Source organism: Carassius gibelio, chromosome B3 (assembly GCF_023724105.1).
Source record: "Carassius gibelio isolate Cgi1373 ecotype wild population from Czech Republic chromosome B3, carGib1.2-hapl.c, whole genome shotgun sequence".
Taxonomy (NCBI): domain Eukaryota; kingdom Metazoa; phylum Chordata; class Actinopteri; order Cypriniformes; family Cyprinidae; genus Carassius; species Carassius gibelio.
In genome coordinates this window covers 13,294,060-13,316,374 of record NC_068398.1, presented here as the reverse complement: position 1 = coordinate 13,316,374, position 22,315 = coordinate 13,294,060, and the positions used below count along the sequence as shown (strand labels likewise).

General features: G+C 38.0%; 1 protein-coding gene across 3 annotated transcripts in view; it reads left to right on the top strand.

The window, feature by feature from the left end:
* LOC127952389 (serine/threonine-protein kinase pim-2-like) overlaps window positions 1–21,931 on the top strand; it is a 41,493-nt gene extending 19,562 nt beyond the window's left edge. For 2 of the 3 annotated variants that reach the window (XM_052550800.1, XM_052550801.1), the window contains exons 6-10: window positions 20,557–20,606; window positions 20,707–20,757; window positions 20,902–21,280; window positions 21,384–21,560; window positions 21,696–21,931. In XM_052550800.1, coding sequence (XP_052406760.1) covers window positions 20,557–20,606; window positions 20,707–20,757; window positions 20,902–21,280; window positions 21,384–21,560; window positions 21,696–21,829 — 791 coding nt within the window. In that variant the 3' untranslated portion in view covers window positions 21,830–21,931. Of the gene's footprint in view, window positions 1–20,511; window positions 20,607–20,706; window positions 20,758–20,901; window positions 21,281–21,383; window positions 21,561–21,695 lie in introns of all 3 variants that reach the window. The other variant, XM_052550799.1, reaches the window with a different exon arrangement.
* The last annotated feature ends 384 nt before the right edge of the window (window positions 21,932–22,315 follow it).

Below are 22,315 nucleotides of genomic sequence, written 5' to 3'. Positions count from 1 at the left end.
TGTGCAATTGATTAATTGCATATTAGGAGGGCATTTACTAACTAGCATATAACAGGACATTTTACATTTAAGCCTAATCTCTCTTGTTAGCTGCTTGAAGAAATGTTATTGGCACAGATTAACATCTGAGAGGCACACATAACATGTATAGTCCACCAGGGGCCTGTTCTTCGTATGTCGCTAACTCAGTTAGCTGGATTTGATTGTTGACGATTTGGCGTGATCTTGGATCGTTTGGTTCTTCGAAGCTCATCCCGGAGCTGCTGTCATAGCAACAGGTCCGTTAGCTTAAACCTTATTTCATGTAAACAGGATTAGATCGCTTCTTTTCAACCAGAACTGATACTCAAAATATGTCTGCTACCCCCGCTACTTTATTACAAGAGTATCGTACTGATCCAGGGACAACAATTTAAATTAATAATCATTAAAAAAATTATTTAAAAATAATATTAAAATGTTGTGTAGTCCAGCCTACTATAGACACAGCCAGCTTTACTCACTGAAATATTTATTTGTCATACAGATAATAGAGTCGTGCATTATTTTGAGTGATGACTGCTATTATAAGAGTGGCTTGATGGAGCGAAGGAGATGCAGATAACATGATATTGACCCTTAAGAAACTTTCATTAATGCTGTCACGTATCAAAACTGTCCAAATATAAAATAAAATGAATAGATAATTTCTACATTGAAATAAAAATGTAAACACTGCACAACGATTATAAATTGCGAATATAAATAATTGGGAATCATGAAAAAATGGGGGGGGAAATGTATCTATTATAACATTTATGTAGTTTTGTTTGCTTGGCTGTTTCCTTATAAAAGTCCAGAAATTTGTCAAGTTTTTCGTCAGGTGTCGTTTTAAACTATATGACGTCATTACGTTGCCGTCTTGCCACCAGCCAATCTCTGAACTGCTGATCATGGTTTCGTGTATCGATACATATCCCCTTTTAAGACAACACATGAACGCGCAATTATCTCCAATAACTCAATCCAGCGATACTAATCATACACAACAGGGGTGTATTCCAGAAAGCAGGGTTAACTTACCGTGAACTAAACCCTGAACTCTCGGTTGATTAACCTCAAACCTTGCTTACTCGAGGTATGTGGTTCCAAAAACACGTCCGGGAGTAAGTTCATTCAACTCAGAGTATGTTCCTGGTTAAGACTCAAGACATTCTCAAAAGAGCAACGAATCGACGAGTCACTATAGAAACGGAGGCTAAGAAAAAGCGCGCCAAGCTGTTTCTTTCTTCTTCTTTTGTTCATTAGTTGTTTACCTGCTTAGTGCATATCACCACCTTACTGATGGCTGTGCAATCATTTAAAAAAAAATTCCAATCCTTGAGAATGTAAATTGTATTATTTGTTTTATGCTAATTATACATTAAGTCATATCAGATATGTATTTTGATTTAGAATTCAGACATTATAGAAAATACCACTCCATGTGTGAGATATAACATGTAATTAATAAAATATATAAATATATATAAGTTAAACATTACCTTGTCATATTCTTTTATAATTTATGCATACCTCTTAATACATAATTTATAGATAACTCTTATATATGCCAATAAAATAAATAATCATATTAGAATAATATATTACCTTATTTATTACTTATATTAGCGCTTCCTCATTAACATATATATATATATATATATATATATATATATATATATATATATATATATATATATAATAGGCTATATTACATATTGTAATAATCTGTCACCCCATTGAAGGCTCGCTGTAGTGAACTAAACCTGGAACATAACCTGCTCCGGAGCAGGTTAAGTTTAGAGAGTGAGTTGCTATGACTACTAACATACCCTGAAAGTTACCTCTGTTTTTGGAACCCGAAGTTGAGGTTATCCACTTACTTACTCTTAAACATACCCGGGTATGTCACATAACCTGCTTTCTGGAATACCCCCCAGGTGTGTTCGAAGAACCCAATTAGCTGGATCATGATTAGCACGATGATATCATCTTGGATGTGTCATTTGATCTCGGATGTAATAAGCGACGTACGAAGAACAGGCCCCACGTCTGTGGCTTCTCATTGTTATTGGTGAGCATTTTCAGCAGGTTACATTGATACACCAGTAGGTGGCGACAAGTGACTGTCTTTATGATATGAAAGCATGACTGAATCATGCACCGTCGCTGATTCATTGCGTGATAAAACAAAGGTTGAATTTATGAGTGAACAATTGAAATGGGGAGGGAACAAGATGGCGGGCTAAGCACATGTACATTTCTCCGCTCTCCAGCACTTTTTGAGTTTTACGTTAACATTCAACTTTAAAACATCCTAATTTTTGCGTATTAGCGAGTACTGGACTATGTCAGCAAAAAAAGCTTCCAATCACCCCAAAATAGTCATCCCTGGACAAAAAGGGATGACTGTAAAAACTTCTGCTCTCGCCGAGCACGAATACGTCATGGAAGTTGACCACGTCGAAAGCAATGAGAAACGCAAAGAATCTTCCTCCTTGCAGAACACTCCGACCAAAGCCCCGGCTAAGAAACAGAAGGGAGACGAAATCCCTGAGATTTCCAACGTCGCTCTCCTGGAAACCTTAGTTGCCAGATTCGATCTACAAGACGGAAAGCTGAGCAGCATTGAGCATAAGATTACTGAGAACAGTCTAATGATCGTCAACCTGACAAAAGCTGTGGAATTCAACGCGGCGGAAATAAAGGACTGTAAAACTAAAATAAACTTGTTCGAAAAACAACTCGCCTCTGTTGTCACTTCGCACGCAGATTTGGTAAGCCGCACGTCGGAGCTCGAACGCTACAAAAGACGATGGAATCTTCGAGTAATCGGAATGAAAGAAATTGCAGGCGAAGATATCCGAAGAGAAGTCGTCTCACTGTTAGCTGAAATTGCTCCTCACCTGCAGCACAAACTTGAAGACATCGTGGATTCAGTTCACCGCATTGGCTCCAAAACGAAGGATAAATCCAGGCAGGTGATCATTCAGTTCAGCATGCGGAAACACAGAGACGAGTTCTGGCGATCCACCAAAGTTTCGGATGTCTGCAAACTAAGGGGAATAAAGTTCACCGAAGATTTGTCAAAGGAAGACCGAGAAGCCCGCGCTGCACTCTGGCCGAGGATCAGTGAGGCTAGAGCTGCAGGGAAGAAAGCCTACTACCGAGGTCCTTATGGCTACATAGAGGGCACCCGGATTGTCTAGGACGGTTGATTTCAACTACCTCGTCCACATTTGTTTACCTTAAGTGTTGGCATGAGGTGTAAGTGGGATGTTTTATGTCCTTGCTGTTGAGCGAGATTTTGTTACAGTGCTCTGTTTGAGAGATATCTTGTTTTGTGTTCATTAGAGCACGGTTACATATTTTTCATTTGATTGTTTATCCTATTTTACGTATTTTATTTTTTTATTTGTTTCCTGTTAGTTAAATGTTCTCAGTGAAATCAGCTTTTTCCTGTATTTCTTTAAATGCAAGGGGTCTTCGTAACTCTATTAAAAGAAAAGCTTTATTTCTTTTTTGCAAAAGCAAAAACTCACACTGTGTATTTTTGCAAGAAACACATTCCAACCTTGATGACGTGAAGTTCTGGACGAGTCAGTGGGGGGACAAAATCATCTTCAGCCATGCTTCTACACATTCTGCAGGAGTGGCAATACTGTTCAACAACCTGCCAGGCAAAATTATAAAGGTAGAGACCGATTCAAATGGCCATTGGGCTTCAGTTGTTATAAATATTAATGACGTTTTGTTTATTTTATTCAATGTGTATGGGTACAACAGTGCTCCCCTAAATAACAAACTACTTACTGAAATTTCTGATTCTCTATTCGAGTTGAAACTTGTGTACCCAACTGATAATATTATTATAGGAGGAGATTTCAACATGTTTTATTATAAATTTTATACCTCTCATCCTAATGCTACCCTTTTTAATTTTTGTTTGAATAATAATGTAGTGGATGCTTGGAGAGCTGTGAATCCAAATCTTAAACAATTTTCCTGGTTCAGAGATAATGGGACTTCCAAATCGAGAATTGATTATTGGTTAACCTCAAATAACCTAACCGACTTCATCAAAGATATTTCAATATCTGCTGCTCCTCTAACTGATCACTGTTGTATCTCTATATCATTCAACTCGGGCAAAAGAGAAACACATAATAAGGGTTATTGGAAATTCAATGCTGATTTATTAAAACACCAAAACTTTTGCTCACAAATTAAATCCATAATTAATGATATAGCATTGCATAAGGACCTAATTACATTCATAAGTAAATGGGAATATTTAAAACACAAGATTCGGGAATTTTCTATACAATTTAGTAAAAATTTAAGTAAGGCCAGAGCACAAATGGAGTTAGAATTAACAAGAGAATTAAACAATTTATGTAATAAAAGTGAAATGGACAATGAAGCTAAATTACAAATTTTATCCTTGCAATCCAAAATTGATGATTTATATACTCAAAAAGCTAAAGGAGCATATGTAAGATCTAGGGCAAGATGGATAGAGAAAGGGGAAAAAAGTAATAATTATTTTTGCAGACTTGAAAAAAGGCGACAGGAAAAAAATGCCATAAATTCTCTTTATGTGAACGGTGTTGTAAGTACCTGCCCTAAAATGATTTCCTCAGAGATTTTTCAATTCTATAGTTCTTTATATAGCTCATTCTTTTCTGTATCAGACTGTAATATTCTCTTTGATAATATACACTCTAGCATACCGCAGTTAGACCAGGAATTTAAAGACTTGTGTGAGGCTGACATCAAGATAGAGGAATTAGATAAAGCAATAAATAAATTATCTTCAGGAAAATCTCCAGGTCCTGATGGCCTTACTTCCGAATTTTATAAATTTTTTAGGGAAGATTTGAGGGAACTATTATTTCAAGCCTTTCTCGAATGTTTCCAAAATAATTCACTATCTTCAACCATGAAACAAGGTCTAATTACTCTTATCCCCAAACCGGGTAAAGATGCACGACATATAGATAATCTTCGCCCCATCACTTTACTCAACTGTGATTATAAAATTCTAGCGCATATATTTTCCAGTAGGCTCAAGAAAAATATAGATCAAATAATTAGTGAATCACAGTCTGGTTTTATAAAAGGTAGGTCAATACATAATAACATCAGATTGGTTTTAGATATTTTAGATTATCGTGAATATATTGAAGATGAAGGCTATATTCTCTTTTTAGATTTTAAAAAGGCATTTGACACAATCGAACAATTTCATATTTAACTCCCTCGAAAAATTTGGTTTTGGCATGAAATTTATTTCTTTCATAAAAATGTTATACAGTATTGTTCAAAATAATAGCAGTACAATGTGACTAACCAGAATAATCAAGGTTTTTAGTATATTTTTTATTGCTACGTGGCAAACAAGTTACCAGTAGGTTCAGTAGATTGTCAGAAAACAAACAAGACCCAGCATTCATGATATGCACGCTCTTAAGGCTGTGCAATTGGGCAATTAGTTGAAAGGGGTGTGTTCAAAAAAATAGCAGTGTCTACCTTTGTCTGTACAAACTCAAAACTATTTTGTACAAACATTTTTTTTTTTCTGGGATTTAGCAATCCTGTGAATCACTAAACTAATATTTAGTTGTATGACCACAGTTTTTTTAAAACTGCTTGACATCTGTGTGGCATGGAGTCAACCAACTTGTGGCACCTCTCAGCTGTTATTCCACTCCATGATTCTTTAACAACATTCCACAATTCATTCACATTTCTTGGTTTTGCTTCAGAAACAGCATTTTTGATATCACCCCACAAGTTCTCAATTGGATTAAGGTCTGGAGATTGGGCTGGCCACTCCATAACATTAATTTTGTTGGTTTGGAACCAAGACTTTGCCCGTTTACTAGTGTGTTTTGGGTCATTGTCTTGTTGAAACAACCATTTCAAGGGCATGTCCTCTTCAGCATAGGGCAACATGACCTCTTCAAGTATTTTAACATATGCAAACTGATCCATGATCCCTGGTATGCGATAAATAGGCCCAACACCATAGTAGGAGAAACATGCCCATATCATGATGCTTGCACCTCCATGCTTCACTGTCTTCACTGTGTACTGTGGCTTGAATTCAGAGTTTGGGGGTCGTCTCACAAACTGCCTGTGGCCCTTGGACCCAAAAAGAACAATTTTACTCTCATCAGTCCACAAAATGTTCCTCCATTTCTCTTCAGGCCAGTTGATGTGTTCTTTGGCAAATTGTAACCTCTTCTGCACATGCCTTTTTTTTAACAGAGGGACTTTGCGGGGGATTCTTGAAAATAGATTAGCTTCACACAGACGTCTTCTAACTGTCACAGTACTTACAGGTAACTCCAGACTGTCTTTGATCATCCTGGAGGTGATCATTGGCTGAGCCTTTGCCATTCTGGTTATTCTTCTATCCATTTTGATGGTTGTCTTCCGTTTTCTTCCACGTCTCTCTGGTTTTGCTCTCCATTTTAAGGCATTGGAGATCATTTTAGCTGAACAGCCTATCATTTTTTGCACCTCTTTATAGGTTTTCCCCTCTCTAATCAACTTTTTAATCAAAGTACGCTGTTCTTCTGAACAATGTCTTGAACGACCCATTTTCCTCAGCTTTCAAATGCATGTTCAACAAGTGTTGGCTTCATCCTTAAATAGGGGCCACCTGATTCACACCTGTTTCTTCACAAAATTGATGACCTCAGTGATTGAATGCCACACTGCTATTTTTTTGAACACACCCCTTTCAACTAATTCAACTAATTGCCCAATTGCACAGCCTTAAGAGCGTGCATATCATGAATGCTGGGTCTCATTTGTTTTCTGAGAATCTACTGAACCTACTGGTAACTTGTTTGCCACGTAGCAATAAAAAATATACGAAAAACCTTGATTATTCTGGTTAGTCACATTGTACTGCTATTATTTTGAACAATACTGTATAAAGACATCAATAGTTCTATATCCCTTTCATTTGGAACATCCCAGAGATTCAATATTTCGCGAGGAATAAGACAAGGATGTCCCATTTCCCCTTTTCTATTTATCTTGGCAGTAGAAATGCTTGCTATCTTGATAGATAAAAATAGCAACTTTGATCGACTTAGTGTATTTGGAAGACAAATTGGTATAAGTCAATTAGCGGATGATACAGCGATCTTTTTAAAGGACCAATTTCAGATTAATAAAGCCATTCAACTAGTTAATCTATTTTCCAAAGCATCAGGCCTACACTTAAACTTGAACAAGTGTGAGTTACTTGCAATTCATGGCAGCGATTTAGACTCTTTATGTGACATACCCATAAAAACATGTGTAAAATATTTGGGGATAACTATTACTAGAGATAGTAATCAAAGTGTCCAAGAAAATTTTGTTAAAAATCTTTCAAAAGAAATTCTCAATAACTGGCTACAAAGAGATATCTCGATATTTGGAAGAGTCTTATTGACTAAAATGGAATTACTCTCCAGGTTCGTTTATCCAGCCTCCTCCTTAGCTATCCCGCCCCATTTACTGAAAGAATGTAATATTGCATTGTTTAACTTTATCTGGAAAAATAAGCATCACTATATCAACAAAAATGATTTAGTTCACAATTATGAAGAAGGGGGATTAAATGTTATTGATTTAGAAATAATGAATAGTGTTTTGAAAACTCAGTGGTTAAGATCATTTCTTTGTAATTCAAACTGCTTATGGTTCATCGTATCTTCTTCAATATTTGGGAAAGTAGGTGGCTTGGAGTTTTTGATTAGTTGTGACTTTAATATATCCAAATTACCTCTTAAATTGTCTGCATTTCACCAACAAGTTCTCCTTTGTTGGAAATTAGCATTTTCTCACAATTTTAGTCCACACAAAACTTGTATTTGGAACAATCGTTTTATTTTGCACCATAACAAATCTTTATTTTATGAAAACTGGTTTCAATATAATATTCTTTCCCTATTGGACATGACAGACAGTTATGGAAATGTTCTCAATTACAAGGATTTCTGTTTAAAACATGGATTTGCATGTCATCCTAAAGAGTTTTACAGTGTTGTAAATGCCATACCCAAAAACATGGTATTATTAGTAAAAGGGATTCTTTCACATTACTCTGTAACATTCTCTCTCCCATCTCTTTGTCTGGGTGAATTGTTTATTAGAGATCATAAATGTAATAACAAATATATTAGAAATGTCTTCATTAATAAACTTCATCCAAATAGAATAAAACGATATTATGTTTTCAAAGAATTTAACCCTAAAGAGGTGAAGGAAATGAGAATGAATTATCTTACCTTTCCAAGTCTCCCTAAAGTGAAAGAGCTTCATTTTAAAATAATAAATGATATATACCCGTCTAAGGAGCTTATCAAATCAAAATTTGATATTGGAGAAAACTCTTGTCAATTCTGTGATAGTGATATTGAAACCACTGAACATATTTTTTTTGATTGTAATTACTCAAAGTTGTTTTGGGCTCAATTGTGCAGTAAAATGTCATGTGTAATTACATGGATAAATCCCCTTGAATACAAACAAATTAAGTTTGGTGTACTTAAGAAAGATTACTCACAACATTACTTGATTAACAACCTTTTTGATGTTGCTAAATATTTCATTCATAAATGCAGATTTCTGAAAACCCCTCCATCCTTTCCTCACTTCTCTAATGAACTCAAACTTTTTGCTGCTTCTCTTGATGCTCTCTCAAATGAAAAAGCTACTGCAGTTGCCAGCTTCTTCAGTGAACTAAGTGCTCAATAACTACTTGCTACCCCTTGTAAGAAATTAGTTATCTATAATTGCTCTTTTATTTTATTTATTTTTGTTTTTTATTTAATTATTATTATTATTTTTTTTGTAATTTATTTTTATTTATTCCTTTTTGTTATTCGTGATTGTGCATTTAATGTATTACATCACTATTACATATTGTATTTGCAACTATGTCTGCCTCGAAGAATTGTTAATATTGTTTATTCTGTACCTGTTTTGTATGTACATTTGTTTGCTAATATAAAAACAAAAAAAACAAAAAAAAAAAAACAATTGAAATATTCACTGAACAGAAACATTCAAAAAACAGATTAATTCAGGAATAAAAGAGATTGTTTTTATGAGAGTCAGTGAATCATTCACTCAACAGATTTCAAACAGATTTATTCACAAATCAGACAAGTGGTTGAATTTATGACTTTTTTTTATGAATTACCTGTCCTTTTGAGAAAACATGCTTTTAAATCATATATGCAAAAATATTAAAAGTTTACAGAAAGCATTAGGTATGATTCATAGAGAATGCTTTATGCAAACTTTCAATCTTTCTGCATTTTTAGATTTAGGGTCGGGGCAAAGAAAATACAATTTGTACAGTATACAAACCATTACATCTGCAGAATGTCCCCATAAAATGTGGAAATCCAATGTGTGTGTGTGTGTGTGTGTGTGTGTGTGTGTGTGTGTGTGTGTGTTTTCTACAGAATAAATAAAGTCATAGAGGCTTGAAACAGCACAAGAGTGAATAAATAAACTCTTCTTAACTCTCTTTGGCTGATGATACACGGGGCAACTTTTTGAGCAATGTTGCCTGGCAACTTTAAGAAATGTTTGCAACGGGCAACCAGGTGAGACACGGGACCCACAACCAATTTAAAATATCTAGATAGAAATGTGTTACCCATTCTCAATGGGAAAGGTGTCCAGCAAAATTGCTCAAAAAGCTTTCATCAGCCTTAAGTCATTGTGGCATCTTCCAATATCTAACTTAAAAATTAGTTTTGAGCAAATTATGAAAGAGATTTGATTTGATTTTTAGGACTAAACTAATGGGAACATGTTGGGTATTTTCTTGCACTAAGAACTGTCAGAAAAATGGCTTGCACGCATCTTTGATTCCTGCGGCACAGTGATGTACTAAATCTCTGAAAACCCAGTCTTTTGTCCACATCTTAATCATTTCCTTATATTTAGAGTGAATATTTTCAGTAGTTCTTGCATTCAATCCTTCACATGGATGACAATCACTTTCTATGCCACTGGAAGCCCAATTTATTCACATCTTTCCAACAATCAAGGCATCATGTTCAAATCATAAGAGCAGCAGCACCTACAGGTGTTGGAGTATTTCTCTGAACAGTTCTGAAGCTTCCATACTTGCGCTGAATTATCTTACCACAACTTTTAAAGCAATCAGTCACTTTGCCCCAGCTGCAGAAAGTACATGAACATGGCATTATTATGTGTGTGTGCTGCAAGTGTGCACGAGTGCACAGCCTTCACGAAAACGTGTGAGCACTGAATGACTTAAACACTGGAAAGAATTAAAAAGAAAAAATGCTAATTAAAAATGTTTGTGACAATGCGACACTTCCTCGATAGTCCAAGTGACAATTCCTGTGTCGACTATGGAGCATGCAGCTGACTTATAGTGCGATGTGATTTGAAGCCATTTGCATTTTGAGAAAGAGAATGCCTTGGGATTCATTCACACTGTTTGTGAAATTATGTCTCACAGAAACTTCTTCAAATTACTTTATCAGTTATTTAATTGAGAAATATGAATTGTACCTCACCTAAAGCATTATAATTATTTCACCCACGCCGGACAGAGACTGAGACAGAGAGTTTCATTGGCTCTCCATTTTGCAGCATTTATTAGCATCCAGGTCAAGGGTGTGGGCTCTTTCATTTGTGGAAAAATTATACAGGTCAAAGAGGGTCAGCAAAAGGTCGTAGTACACATTATTGTAAAGCCTATTAGTGTCAAGCAATAAATTTATCCAATCAAGTCATTCAAGTAACCAATATTTATTAACTTGTCAAAGGTTCTAAAACACAAATAGGCTTAACTGGTAGCAAGTTGATACCATAAGGGTTCAACAACCCCCAATATATCATGTGCAAATGTGCAATACTTTACACCAGACAAAAACAGTCATTCAAAACAGTGACACAGGCCAGCTACTAAAAAAGAGCCAGAAAGACACCCTCCTTATTGTGCGAAAACATTTCAAAATCATTTTTAAAAACAACATACATCAAATAACATGAATAAACATTCCACTACAGCACAATATGAAACAAATAACATGAATACACGTTCCAATTTAGCACAATATAAAACAAACATACACTTCAACCATATACAATCACATACCTAGTACCAGCTAGATAAGTTTTCCAACTCTGGCACAAACCATCACTGCCATCTGCACAAAACATTTAAATGCCAATGATTATACACAATATCACGCGGTTAAAAAGTATTACATCCAACATTGTCACATACCTAACAACAGCTACGACAACTGTTTTCCGAAGCTGGCACAAACCATCATTGCAGTCTCCAAGAAAGAAACCACCACCACCTATCTGGCAATCAGCATGCACCTGCCATTATTCAAAAGCTAATGCCAGCCCATTCATAAAGGACACGTAGGCTAGAGACTACCATACTCACCAAACAGGACTACCGTAAATACTATAGTGTTTATAGCCATTACATTCACCGCCCCCACCACTGATCATCGTCCCAATGATCTTATAATTTCATTTATTAACCACCTACTTAAACTACAATCCCCACACTTTTCCATATGATGTCAAAAGCCTAGTGTCCTTTATAAGCAATGGTCTACTCTAAAACCCCCCTATCTTTTCCATTAGAAACAACAGATTTGGGTAGATTAAATGGATTAGAATGCCTCCCTGCTGTTGATCTACTAGAACGCCGCAATTGACCTGGAGGTACTTGAGTGACTTCGGACATTCGAGATTCTTCTGAATCAATTTGCTCCACTGAATCAACATCTGATTCACTACATACCTCTGGTTCTGACTGTTTTCCCATCCTCAGCAAGGATTCAGTTGAGGCCTCTTCCCTAATAACCCATGCTTCATCCAGTTCACTATCAGAGACTACCTCACTATAACTCTGGACATCCTGGTGAACCGCTCCTACTACCCCTGGACCGCACGGCCTCAATTCTGTTCTATGAACATTCTTTGGTGGGCAAGACTCATCCACAGGAGCAACTGTATACACCGCTTTAGTGTCATCTGGCTGAGCTATCACTTTGTAGGGCGTAGGCATCCACAAATCCTGAATTTTATGCCTTCCTAAAAAATTGTGGTTCCTACAATAAACCAACTGGCACACCTGCAAAGAACTCTGTAGTGAAGGAGGACCAATATATCTCTTCCTAACTTCAGCAGAATGTTCCATCTGCCCCCATGCTTTTTGATAAGCCTCTTTAAATCTCTCCTGATGCCCCACCACCCATTCATCAACCGTCTCTATAAAATCTGACTGGCTTACCCCAAACAAAATGTCAACTGGTAACTTTGGCAACTGTCCAAAAATAAAAAAATATGGGCTATAACCAGTACTTGCATGCTCAGTTGTATTATAAGCAAAAACTACCTCTGGTAAATATTCAACCCATCTTCTTTTCTTCAATGGTGAGAGAGTTCTTAAATTATGCAGGGTTCGATTGAACCTCTCGCATTGACCATTGCCCTGCGGATGATAAGGGGTAGTTCGACTCTGCTTAATCCCATACATTTTACACAAGTTTCGGACAACCTTTGCCTCAAAACATCTCCCCTGATCCGAATGAATTCGTTGGGGGGACCCCATACTTGTGAATCCACTCCCTAACAAGGGATTTTGTCACGGTCACTGCCTTTTGGTCCCGGGTAGGTACCGCAACCACAAACACATCAGTGAAAATCAAGACATTCTCCTTACCATCACTAGAAGGTTCTAGAACAGTGAAATCCATAGCTACCACTTCAAAGGGTCTTCTAGCTAACAAACTACCGGTTTCAGTCACTAACTTTGGCACTGGGGCTTTTGCCACAATACATCGTTCACATTGCTTACAATAAGTTTCAATATCTTGAAACATTCCTGGCCAATAACATCTGGCTCTGACCAGCTTAAAAGAGCGTTCTACACCCTGATGCCCATGTTCATCATGTAACCCACGAAGGACTTCCTCCTTCAGACTCTGAGGTAGGAGCACCTGTTTAATCTGGCCTTGTTTAGGATCCACAAATTGGCGGTACAAGACTCCTTCCTCCTCTACCAACTTCTCCCATTGTCGTAGAAGTTCCAAGACCTTACCATCCTCTTTAGCCCTCACTAATCTACCAGGTTTTACTTTCTGACTCCAATACACATGAAACCTTGCAATAATGGGGTCGGCCTGCTGTTGAGCGGCCCAAACTGCCTGAGAAAAAACAGGGAAGCTACATGTGGTTGTCTGCTCATTAATCATCATTGTATGACCCTTCTCTGGAGTTTGATTAAAAATACTCGCCCCAAATGCAGGTTTAGCCATTGACTGGGTTTGTCGTGACAATGTATCCGCCCCCCCATTTTGACGCCCTGGCCTATAACGAATTTCAAAATCAAATCTAGCCAGGTCTGAAACCCACCTCTGCTCAATGGCACCAAACTTGGCAGTCTGCAGATGACTCAGTGGATTGTTATCCGTAAACACTATAAATTTGTGGCCTAACAAATAGTCACGAAACTTATCTGTGACTGCCCATTTCAATGCCAACAGCTCTAGCTTCATGGCACTATAATTCTCCATGTTCCGCTCGGATGGCCTTAACCCACGACTTGCATATGCAATCGGTCTTCTTCCATCTTTCCCTTCTTGGGACAATATTGCTCCCAACCCATGATGGCTGGCATCAACTTCCAAATAGAAGGGCTTTGTAAAATCTGCATAGCCAAGTACCGGGGCTGTAACTAGCTTCTCTTTTAATACCTGTAAAGCCGATTCACACTCAGAACCCAGTTCACCAAGTGGCACTCTAGTGGTCTTAGATTTACCTGCCTTTGGTGTGGCCAATGCTGCAAGGGCATGCAGGGGTGAGAAAATGTTTTCACAAATCGCCTGTAATATCCGGCAAAACCCAAAAAAGATCTAAGTTCTGTTACTGTACCTCAGTGATCCTCAAATCTGACTCGCGAGATCCAGTTTCCTGCAGAGTTTAGCTCCGACTCCAATTAAACACACCTGCCTGTGATTTTCTAATGATCCTGAAGACACTGATTAGCAAACTCATGCGTGTTTGATTAGGGTTAGAGCTAAACTTCGTAGGAAAGTGGATCTCGCGAGCCAGATTTGAGGATCACTGCTGTACCTGGTCGCGGCCATTGGGCTACTACCTGGGTTTTCTCAGGATCTGTTGCAACCCCCTCAGCAGATATCACATTTCCTAAATAGGATACTTGGCGTTGAAAAAGCGAACATTTACTCCATTTCACTTTTAGGCCATACTCCCTAAAACGTGAAAGAACTAACCTGAGACGACTAAGATGTTGTTCAAAAGATGACGAGAACACAATCACATCATCTAAATAGAGAAGCAAAGACTGAAAGTGCTGATCACCTAAAATTCTCTCCATAAGTCGCTGAAATGTTCCGGGTGCATTGCAAAGCCCAAAAGCCATACGATTAAACCGATATAGACCAAATGGTGTGCAAAAAGCAGTCTTTTGTCTGTCCTTCTCAGCAACCTCCACTTGATTATAACCACTAGCGAGGTCCAAGGTTGAAAACCACTGGGCCCCGCTAAGTACATCAAGTGACTCCTCTATCCTAGGGAGTGGATATGCATCTTTTCGTGTCTTTAAGTTTAACTGGCGGTAGTCAACACACATCCGCATATTGCCATTTTTTTTCTTAACAATAACCAAAGGTGATGAATACGGACTACAGCTCTCACTAATAATACCTTGCTCCAAAAGCTGTCTAATATGATCCTTCACCTCTTCATATTGGCTTGGTGGAAGACGGCAATAACGCTGATGAACTGGAACATCATCAGTGACTGGCATCTCATGCTGTATAATTGAGGTGCGCCCAAAATCATTATCACTGAAAGCAAACACATCAGCATAATTATTCAGTAATGCTTTAACCTGAGCTATCTGCTGATGTTCCAAAAAAGGTCATTCAAATTGAAAATCCTGTGTAGAGCTAGATCCAGCCTCTTGACTCAAAACCAAAGCCTCTTCAGAACCTAATGAAATCTGAACCTCCCCAGGAGATATATTCTGAAAAGAAATAGACTTTGAACCTCCTGCTACTACCTCAGCTACATGCAAGCATGCCAGGCGTGTATGAGGGGCCAAATTGATATCTAAAGCACCAGCATTTACAATAGGAACAGCTAACTGGCCACCCTGCACCTTCACCAAACCTGGAGATACCATTAAGGAGCCAGGTAAAATCCCTTCATCTACCTCCAACCCCTCCACCAAAACGATATAATCTGAACCATAAGTATTCTGTAAACCTGTAGCGGGAACCAAACACATAGAACCTGCAGGTACCAGTACAGGTGAAGGGGCCATCACTTTTGCAAAACCCTGATACACTTGAGCACATGGTCCAGGTGACATTACATTAAAAGAATCAGACAGAATTTCACGGCAATCTTTTATTATGTTCATGCCCACCAACCCTGGAACAGATTTTCTCTTCAATTTTGTAATAGGATCCGTTGGGTCTCTCACCACCAAAACGCCATGCTGTGGCAAGACCTTATCCATAATTTTAACATCAAGTTCCAAATAACCCAAATACGGTATAGAAAGGCCATTTGCTGCTTTTAAAGACAACCACCCACATTCTTTTAGAACATCCTCCCCTTTGCATTCAAAAGGTTCCTTAAAAAAACTCTCGGTTATGATGGTGACCATAGAGCCTGTATCTATCATAGATGGAACACATACTCCCCCCATATACACATCCATAACTGGAGTAGGTCCTGTAAGTGCATGGAATACTTTTTCCCATGAATGGGTGAAATCACCTGAGCCCAACTGCTCCCTTCCTATAGTCTGGCTCTTAAATTCAGAGGGAATTCGTTTGCCTGTTGCATAGTAGTTTGGACAACTGCCCCCCTAGCAACCTCAGATGGGGTTACTTGGCGACCAGCGTCACCAACAGTATTGACATTTGAGCAAAAACGTGCAATATGTCCTACTCCCCGACATCTAAAACAAATAGGTCTTCCTGCTGAATCATACCTGGGTTCCTGTCTTGGCCTACGCCCCCGCCTCCCTTCAGAAACTTGAAGCCAGGCTACCTGCTGTGCAAGCCCCTCTAATTTCTCCTCCTGTTTCCTCATTGTATCTCTAAGTTCCAGAAGAAAGGAATCAGGGTTAACGGACTTATTTGTTATAATACCAGAGCATTCAACTGCTGCATCTTCTGGTGCTAAATTATAGGAAGCTCTATCAGGCACATTATCTTCTTCCCAAAACAGCATAGATTCTCTCCGCAACGCTAAGAATTTTATATTTGGGTCTTGTCTAATTAATCGTTTTAGTTCTCGACGAAGTGAGGGGTCTCTTACGTTCTCTGCGAATGGATTTCTTATCGTCTGCTCCCCACACAACTCCACTCCTCCATTACAACGATTTATATCCCCTGCCAAAGACAATAGTGAATGAGAAAATTCCCGCAACCCCTCACCTGCCTTCTGTTTTCTGTCAAAAAAACGATTTTGAGAAGCAGTCAGAGAATAGGGATGGCCATATGCCTCCTTTAAAATCTCTAGAATTAATGTAGGGCTCCTGCGTACCTCAGGTGTGCTATATCTTATCTCCTGTTTAGCTCCCCCCTCCAGATGATCATACAAAAATGCTGCCTGTTCTCTTTCTCTATATTGTCGATAATTCATAGAGTTCTGCACTTCATCAGTCCAATCATAATAGGAGATAGTACCTGGTTCACCGGAAAACATTAACATCTTTTTGTCTTTAGGCATATAAATCACTTCAACAGATGTCGTATCTTTACTTGTGGAGGTTGGTGAGGCTGCTGAATAAGCCTGGCCTACATCTGAAGGAGAATGTGAAGTTTCCATAGGATCGGTTGTTGTTACTTGTAACTGGGCAGTCAATGCTTCATTCTGTTGTTTAAGTTCATCCATCAATGCTTTTTCCCTATCCAGTCTTTCCTGCAATGCAGCAAGCTCTTGCTCCATCGTTTGGAAGTCAGTCGTACAACAACAGTCTTTATATCCAATGCAGTTTTCACTGAAGTCTCTTGTTCCCACACTCATCGACTCTTCAGCCTATGTCACTGTTTTGAAAACTTACCTTACTCTACATCAACTTGCCACCAGTTTTTTTAAATATCCTGTTCGTGACGCCAAACTGTAAAGCCTATCAATGTCAAGCAATAAATTTATCCAATCAAGTCATTAAAGTAACCAATATTTATTAACTCGTCAAAGGTTCTAAAACACAAATAGGCTTAACTGGTAGCAAGTTGATACCATCAGGGTTCAACAACCCCCAATATATCATGTGCAAATGTGCAATACTTTACACCAGACAAAAACAGTCATTCAAAACAGTGACACAGGCCAGCTCCTAAAAAAGAGCCAGAAAGACACCCTCCTTATTGTGCGAAAACATTTCAAAATCATTTTTAAAAACAACATACATCAAATAACATGAATAAACATTCCACTACAGCACAATATAAAACAAATAACATGAATACACGTTCCAAATTTAGCACAATATAAAACAAACATACACTTCAACCATATACAATCACATACCTAGTACCAGCTAGACAAGTTTTCCAACTCTGGCACAAACCATCACTGCCATCTGCACAAAACATTTAAATGCCAATGATTATACACAATATCACGCGGTTAAAAAGTATTACATCCAACATTGTCACATACCTAACAACAGCTACGACAACTGTTTTCCAAAGCTGGCACAAACCATCATTGCAGTCTCCAAGAAAGAAACCACCACCACCTATCTGGCAATCAGCATGCACCTGCCATTACTCAAAAGCTAATGCCAGCCCATTCATAAAGGACACGTAGGCTAGAGACTACCATACTCACCCAACAGGACTACCGTAAATACTATAGTGTTTATAGCCATTACATTATCATTTTAAATGAATAAACATGGCTACAAGTGGCAATCATCAGGACGATTTGGACTCATACCATGCATCTTTCCAAATACTGTGTATTTTTACAGCAAAGTTAGGGCTTGATGAAATAGCTAAAATAATTCCAAAAATGTCTGTCAGTCATATTGAGGCAGGTTTATTTTGTTTACAAAATATGAAAACAAAGATATACATTTTGAATTTTTTGATTGGGGGGGGGGGGGCTAAAAAGCACTAATGCAAAGTTAGGCTATTAGCAAAATTGTAAATTTCCACAAAATCTGCAGAAAGATACAAACTTAAAAAAGTCTTTTTAACAGTAGAATTAAAGTAGCCATCATATATATATGCGATATATATATATGTCTTTGTGCGAATTATTAAAGCTATTAAAGTTACTCAGACAAAATCACTGTCACTTTTCTTGCCAAAGACAGGAGAGGGTATTTAAGGTCGCTGTCACTTTAAGATTGTTGTGATTTCCAACTTAACGTTAACCGCTGTGTTTACACAAATATACAAGGTTTCTATTTTCTCATATTTCTGTTTTATCTTATGTCACTTTAATGTGATTGATAAAACAGCAAATTATATCGTTAGTAAACTTCACAGGATATGAATGTTATCGTTCGAAAGGACCAGTTTAGTTTTTTTTTTTTTTTTTTTTTTTTTTTAATTCCATTCTGCGCGAGCCTTTATGACGTCACACTTCGCCGTTGAAGGTATTTAAAGCCACGAAACTCTGCTGATTTTGTACTTTGGAGTCTCGAGAGTAACGTACTTGGTAGCGACTGTTAGCGACTGACAAACGGTGTTATCATGGGACTGCTTTCTAGACTAAAAAAAGCGACTGGTTTGAAGAGTGTACAAGAACCCTGTGTACACCCCAAAGACTCCCCCATCATGACGGAGAACCGTCAACCGGCGCCGGTTGGTGCTCTTGAGACCGATGTAGGGAGAAAGATGAAGAGCTTCTGGAAGTGGGCCGCTCTTCACTTTGTTTCCCGCAGAAAGGGAACATATGACCTGGCCAAAGCTGAGGAGAAATACGGGATAGAGGCAGAAACACAGTGGAGAGATAACGATGGTACACTCACATCAAAAACTGATCAATCACTGAATATTCAGTAACAAGAGTTTCTGTTATTCCCTATTATCATTATTATAACATAAAATAATTATAAAAATTATCACGATCCCAAAACACTGCTGTAATTATCACACCAAACATTTTGGAGTAACAGGAAACATTTTTTTTTTTTTTTTAGTTTGAGTTTAAATTGTAGGATATAAATTCAATTCAGACCTACTCCTAAATCAAGAACAGACATAATTTGAGTATGTCATATTTTACTCTTTTTATGTATTTTTTTTTTTTATTTAATTGATATTATAGATCCAGCTCCTGGAGACCTCCTTGATGTTGAAGAACAGCAGAAACACAGCGTATTGGACAAGAGTAAGATTAATCCATTTATGAGAATTAGGAAATGTTATTACGATTTATTTTGTACTTGATCAAATTAACATGTAAACTTGTATTTCATATTTACCACAATTGTTTGTCTGTTAATAGACCAGAGTGAACTCTGCGTACATCCTAAAGACGGCCCCATCACATCAGAGAGCCGTCATCCTCCTCTGTCTGTTAGTGCTGCTGAGATTGATGAAGGGAGAGAGGAGGAGGAGGAGAAGAAGAAGAAGAAGAAGAAGAGCTTCTGGAAGTGGGCCGCTCATCACTTTCCTTGCAGTGGAGCTGGAAGATATAATCTGTCCGAAGCCGAGGAGAAATGCTGGAAAGAGGCGGGAACACAGTGGACAGATAGCGATGGTACAGTCACAAAAATATGTCATGATGATGCAAATATTGATAAATGACTGATTCTTCAATTACAGAAACATAATTAAGGAAAAGAAAAACACTGCTAACATTATCACACCAAACATTTTAGAGTAAATGCCTGTTCACAACAAGGCCGATAACTACAAAGTTAATGATACAGATACAGTTCTAAATATTAAAAAAGTTCAGCAGAGTTCACACCGCAGCTATAATGAAAAAGAGAAACAATATCGTTGGAATCACTTTCAGAACAAATTTTCTTTTTTTCCAGCTGATGAATTATAAAATCACTGACAGCCAATCAGAATCAATCCTGCTGTGACGAACTTGAGAGTTTAACAATAATGTCCGCTGGTGTGGACGCAAATAACGTTATCTTTATAGTTATCATTCTTGGTGTGAACGGGCTGAAACAGTTTAGATATGTTATGTTTTTTGGGATGTCAATTCATAAACGTTCCTAAAGGAAGAACCACATTAGTTTGTGTGTGTAATATTTAACTCATATTGTTTATTTGATTTGATTCCTATTATAGATCCAACTCCTGAAGACCTCCTTGCTGCTAAGGAACAACAGGAACACAGCGTCCTGGACAAGAGTAAGATTAATAAATGGCTGAAAATGTTATCATAACTTATATTAAAAAATGTATATAATTGTATTTCATACTATTGTTTGTCTGTTAACAGGCCGTATTTGCAGGCAATATAAAATCGGCTGCAAGCTGGGTGAAGGAGGGTTTGGCTTTGTGTATGAAGGGACCCGCCGCAAGGATGGACTTCAGGTTTAAATTTTTTTGTTGTTTTACTGTCAAAACTTTGCATTCATTGTTTATGACTGTACGCAGCACATGCTAATTGTTAACTCTTTGTTTTGTTCATCAGGTGGCTATAAAGTTTTCAAATAAGATGCCAACCACGACATCTATCAGAGTGGTGAGTATACTGCACTCTCTGTGTTATTGCCTTTTAGTAATTGTTTTCAATCTATAACATCTTATATTAATGTTAATCACAGACTAAAAATGAGCTTTCAGTAGGCAAACCATTTTGATTTGTGAACAATTTTCTGTCTGTTAGCCTGGTCATCTCAAACGTCTGCCAATGGAGATTGGCCTGATGCTCATGGCCAACAATGGACCCAGCGTTTCCCAGATCATTAAGCTGCTTGACTGGGAGGATGACAAAGATCACTACGTGATAGTCATGGAGCGACCAGTGCCTTGTGTGGATTTGTTTAGTTTTTTGAAACTTTGTGGAGGAAGCCTTGATGAGGGCAAAGCACGATGTATTATGTTGCAAGTCATTGAAGCCGCTAAAACTTGCTGTGATCGTGGCGTCTTCCATCATGACATAAAACTACAAAACCTTCTGGTGAACCAGGACACCATGGAGGTCAAATTAATTGACTTCGGGTGTGGTGCAGTCATGAAGAAATCTGCCTTCAAATCCTTTAGTGGTATGTGTTATGAAGTGCTTTATTAATTATCTCACAGAAACACATCTTATATGCACTCAACATGCTGCCGTCATTGATTAAACATCAGACATCTTTCCTGCAGGCACGAGAACGTACTGTCCACCTGAGTTCGAAGCCAAAGGCATGTGCCATGCAAAGCCGACCACAGTGTGGACTCTTGGGATTCTTCTGTTCGTAATGGTGTGCGGCCATTTTCCCACATACCTCGATGTGAGCTTGATCAGTCAGAAAAGCTGGATCAGGCTCATCCTGACACATGGTGAGATCTTCATCAAACAACATAGAAGGACCATTTGAATTCTAAATCATACAAAAAAGACCCATGGCTTGACAGAGAGCAGGTGTAAATTAAACGTTTATAATCAAACATCTCTCTCTTTTTTTCTCTTCACAGAATGCTGCCAGATGATTTGTGATTGTCTGCATCAGGATCCACAGAAGAGACTCAGTCTGGACGAGATGCATCTCCACGACTGGTTTAAGGTACGGCGAATAAGACTAGTTAAGCTTTTTGTTGGTTTAGTTTGATCATCTGTCGCCATGAACTTAAGATCAATTTTCTCTAAATGTAAAGTATTTAGACAAATAATGCCGATTTATCTTTTTTTTCAGTACACGAAGTAAAACACAAAGAACCTCAGAAAACAACTCCTGTCATGGCCACCCTGTTGTTCTCAGGCAGCTTTGCGTCTGGCGGACTGACCATCATATATATTTAAAAAATGAAAAAGAAAACCTGTAATAAAATTTATAAGATCTTTATAAGGAAATGTATAAGGAGTTTAGTTAGAAGACGCATGTGACGAGGGGGGCGTGGTTCAGCAAAGTCTGCAGTGGGAGAGAAGGTCCGGAGACGAGAGGTGAGTAAGTGGGGTAAGTGTAAAATGATGAACACCTGTGTCTTATTGCAGTAATTCGCCTGGACCTGGAGAGACCTGTTAAAAGAGAGGCTGGAAAATATGGTGAGAGAGAGAGATGGACGGAGACTCTGACACTGCTCTTCTCAGAATTAAA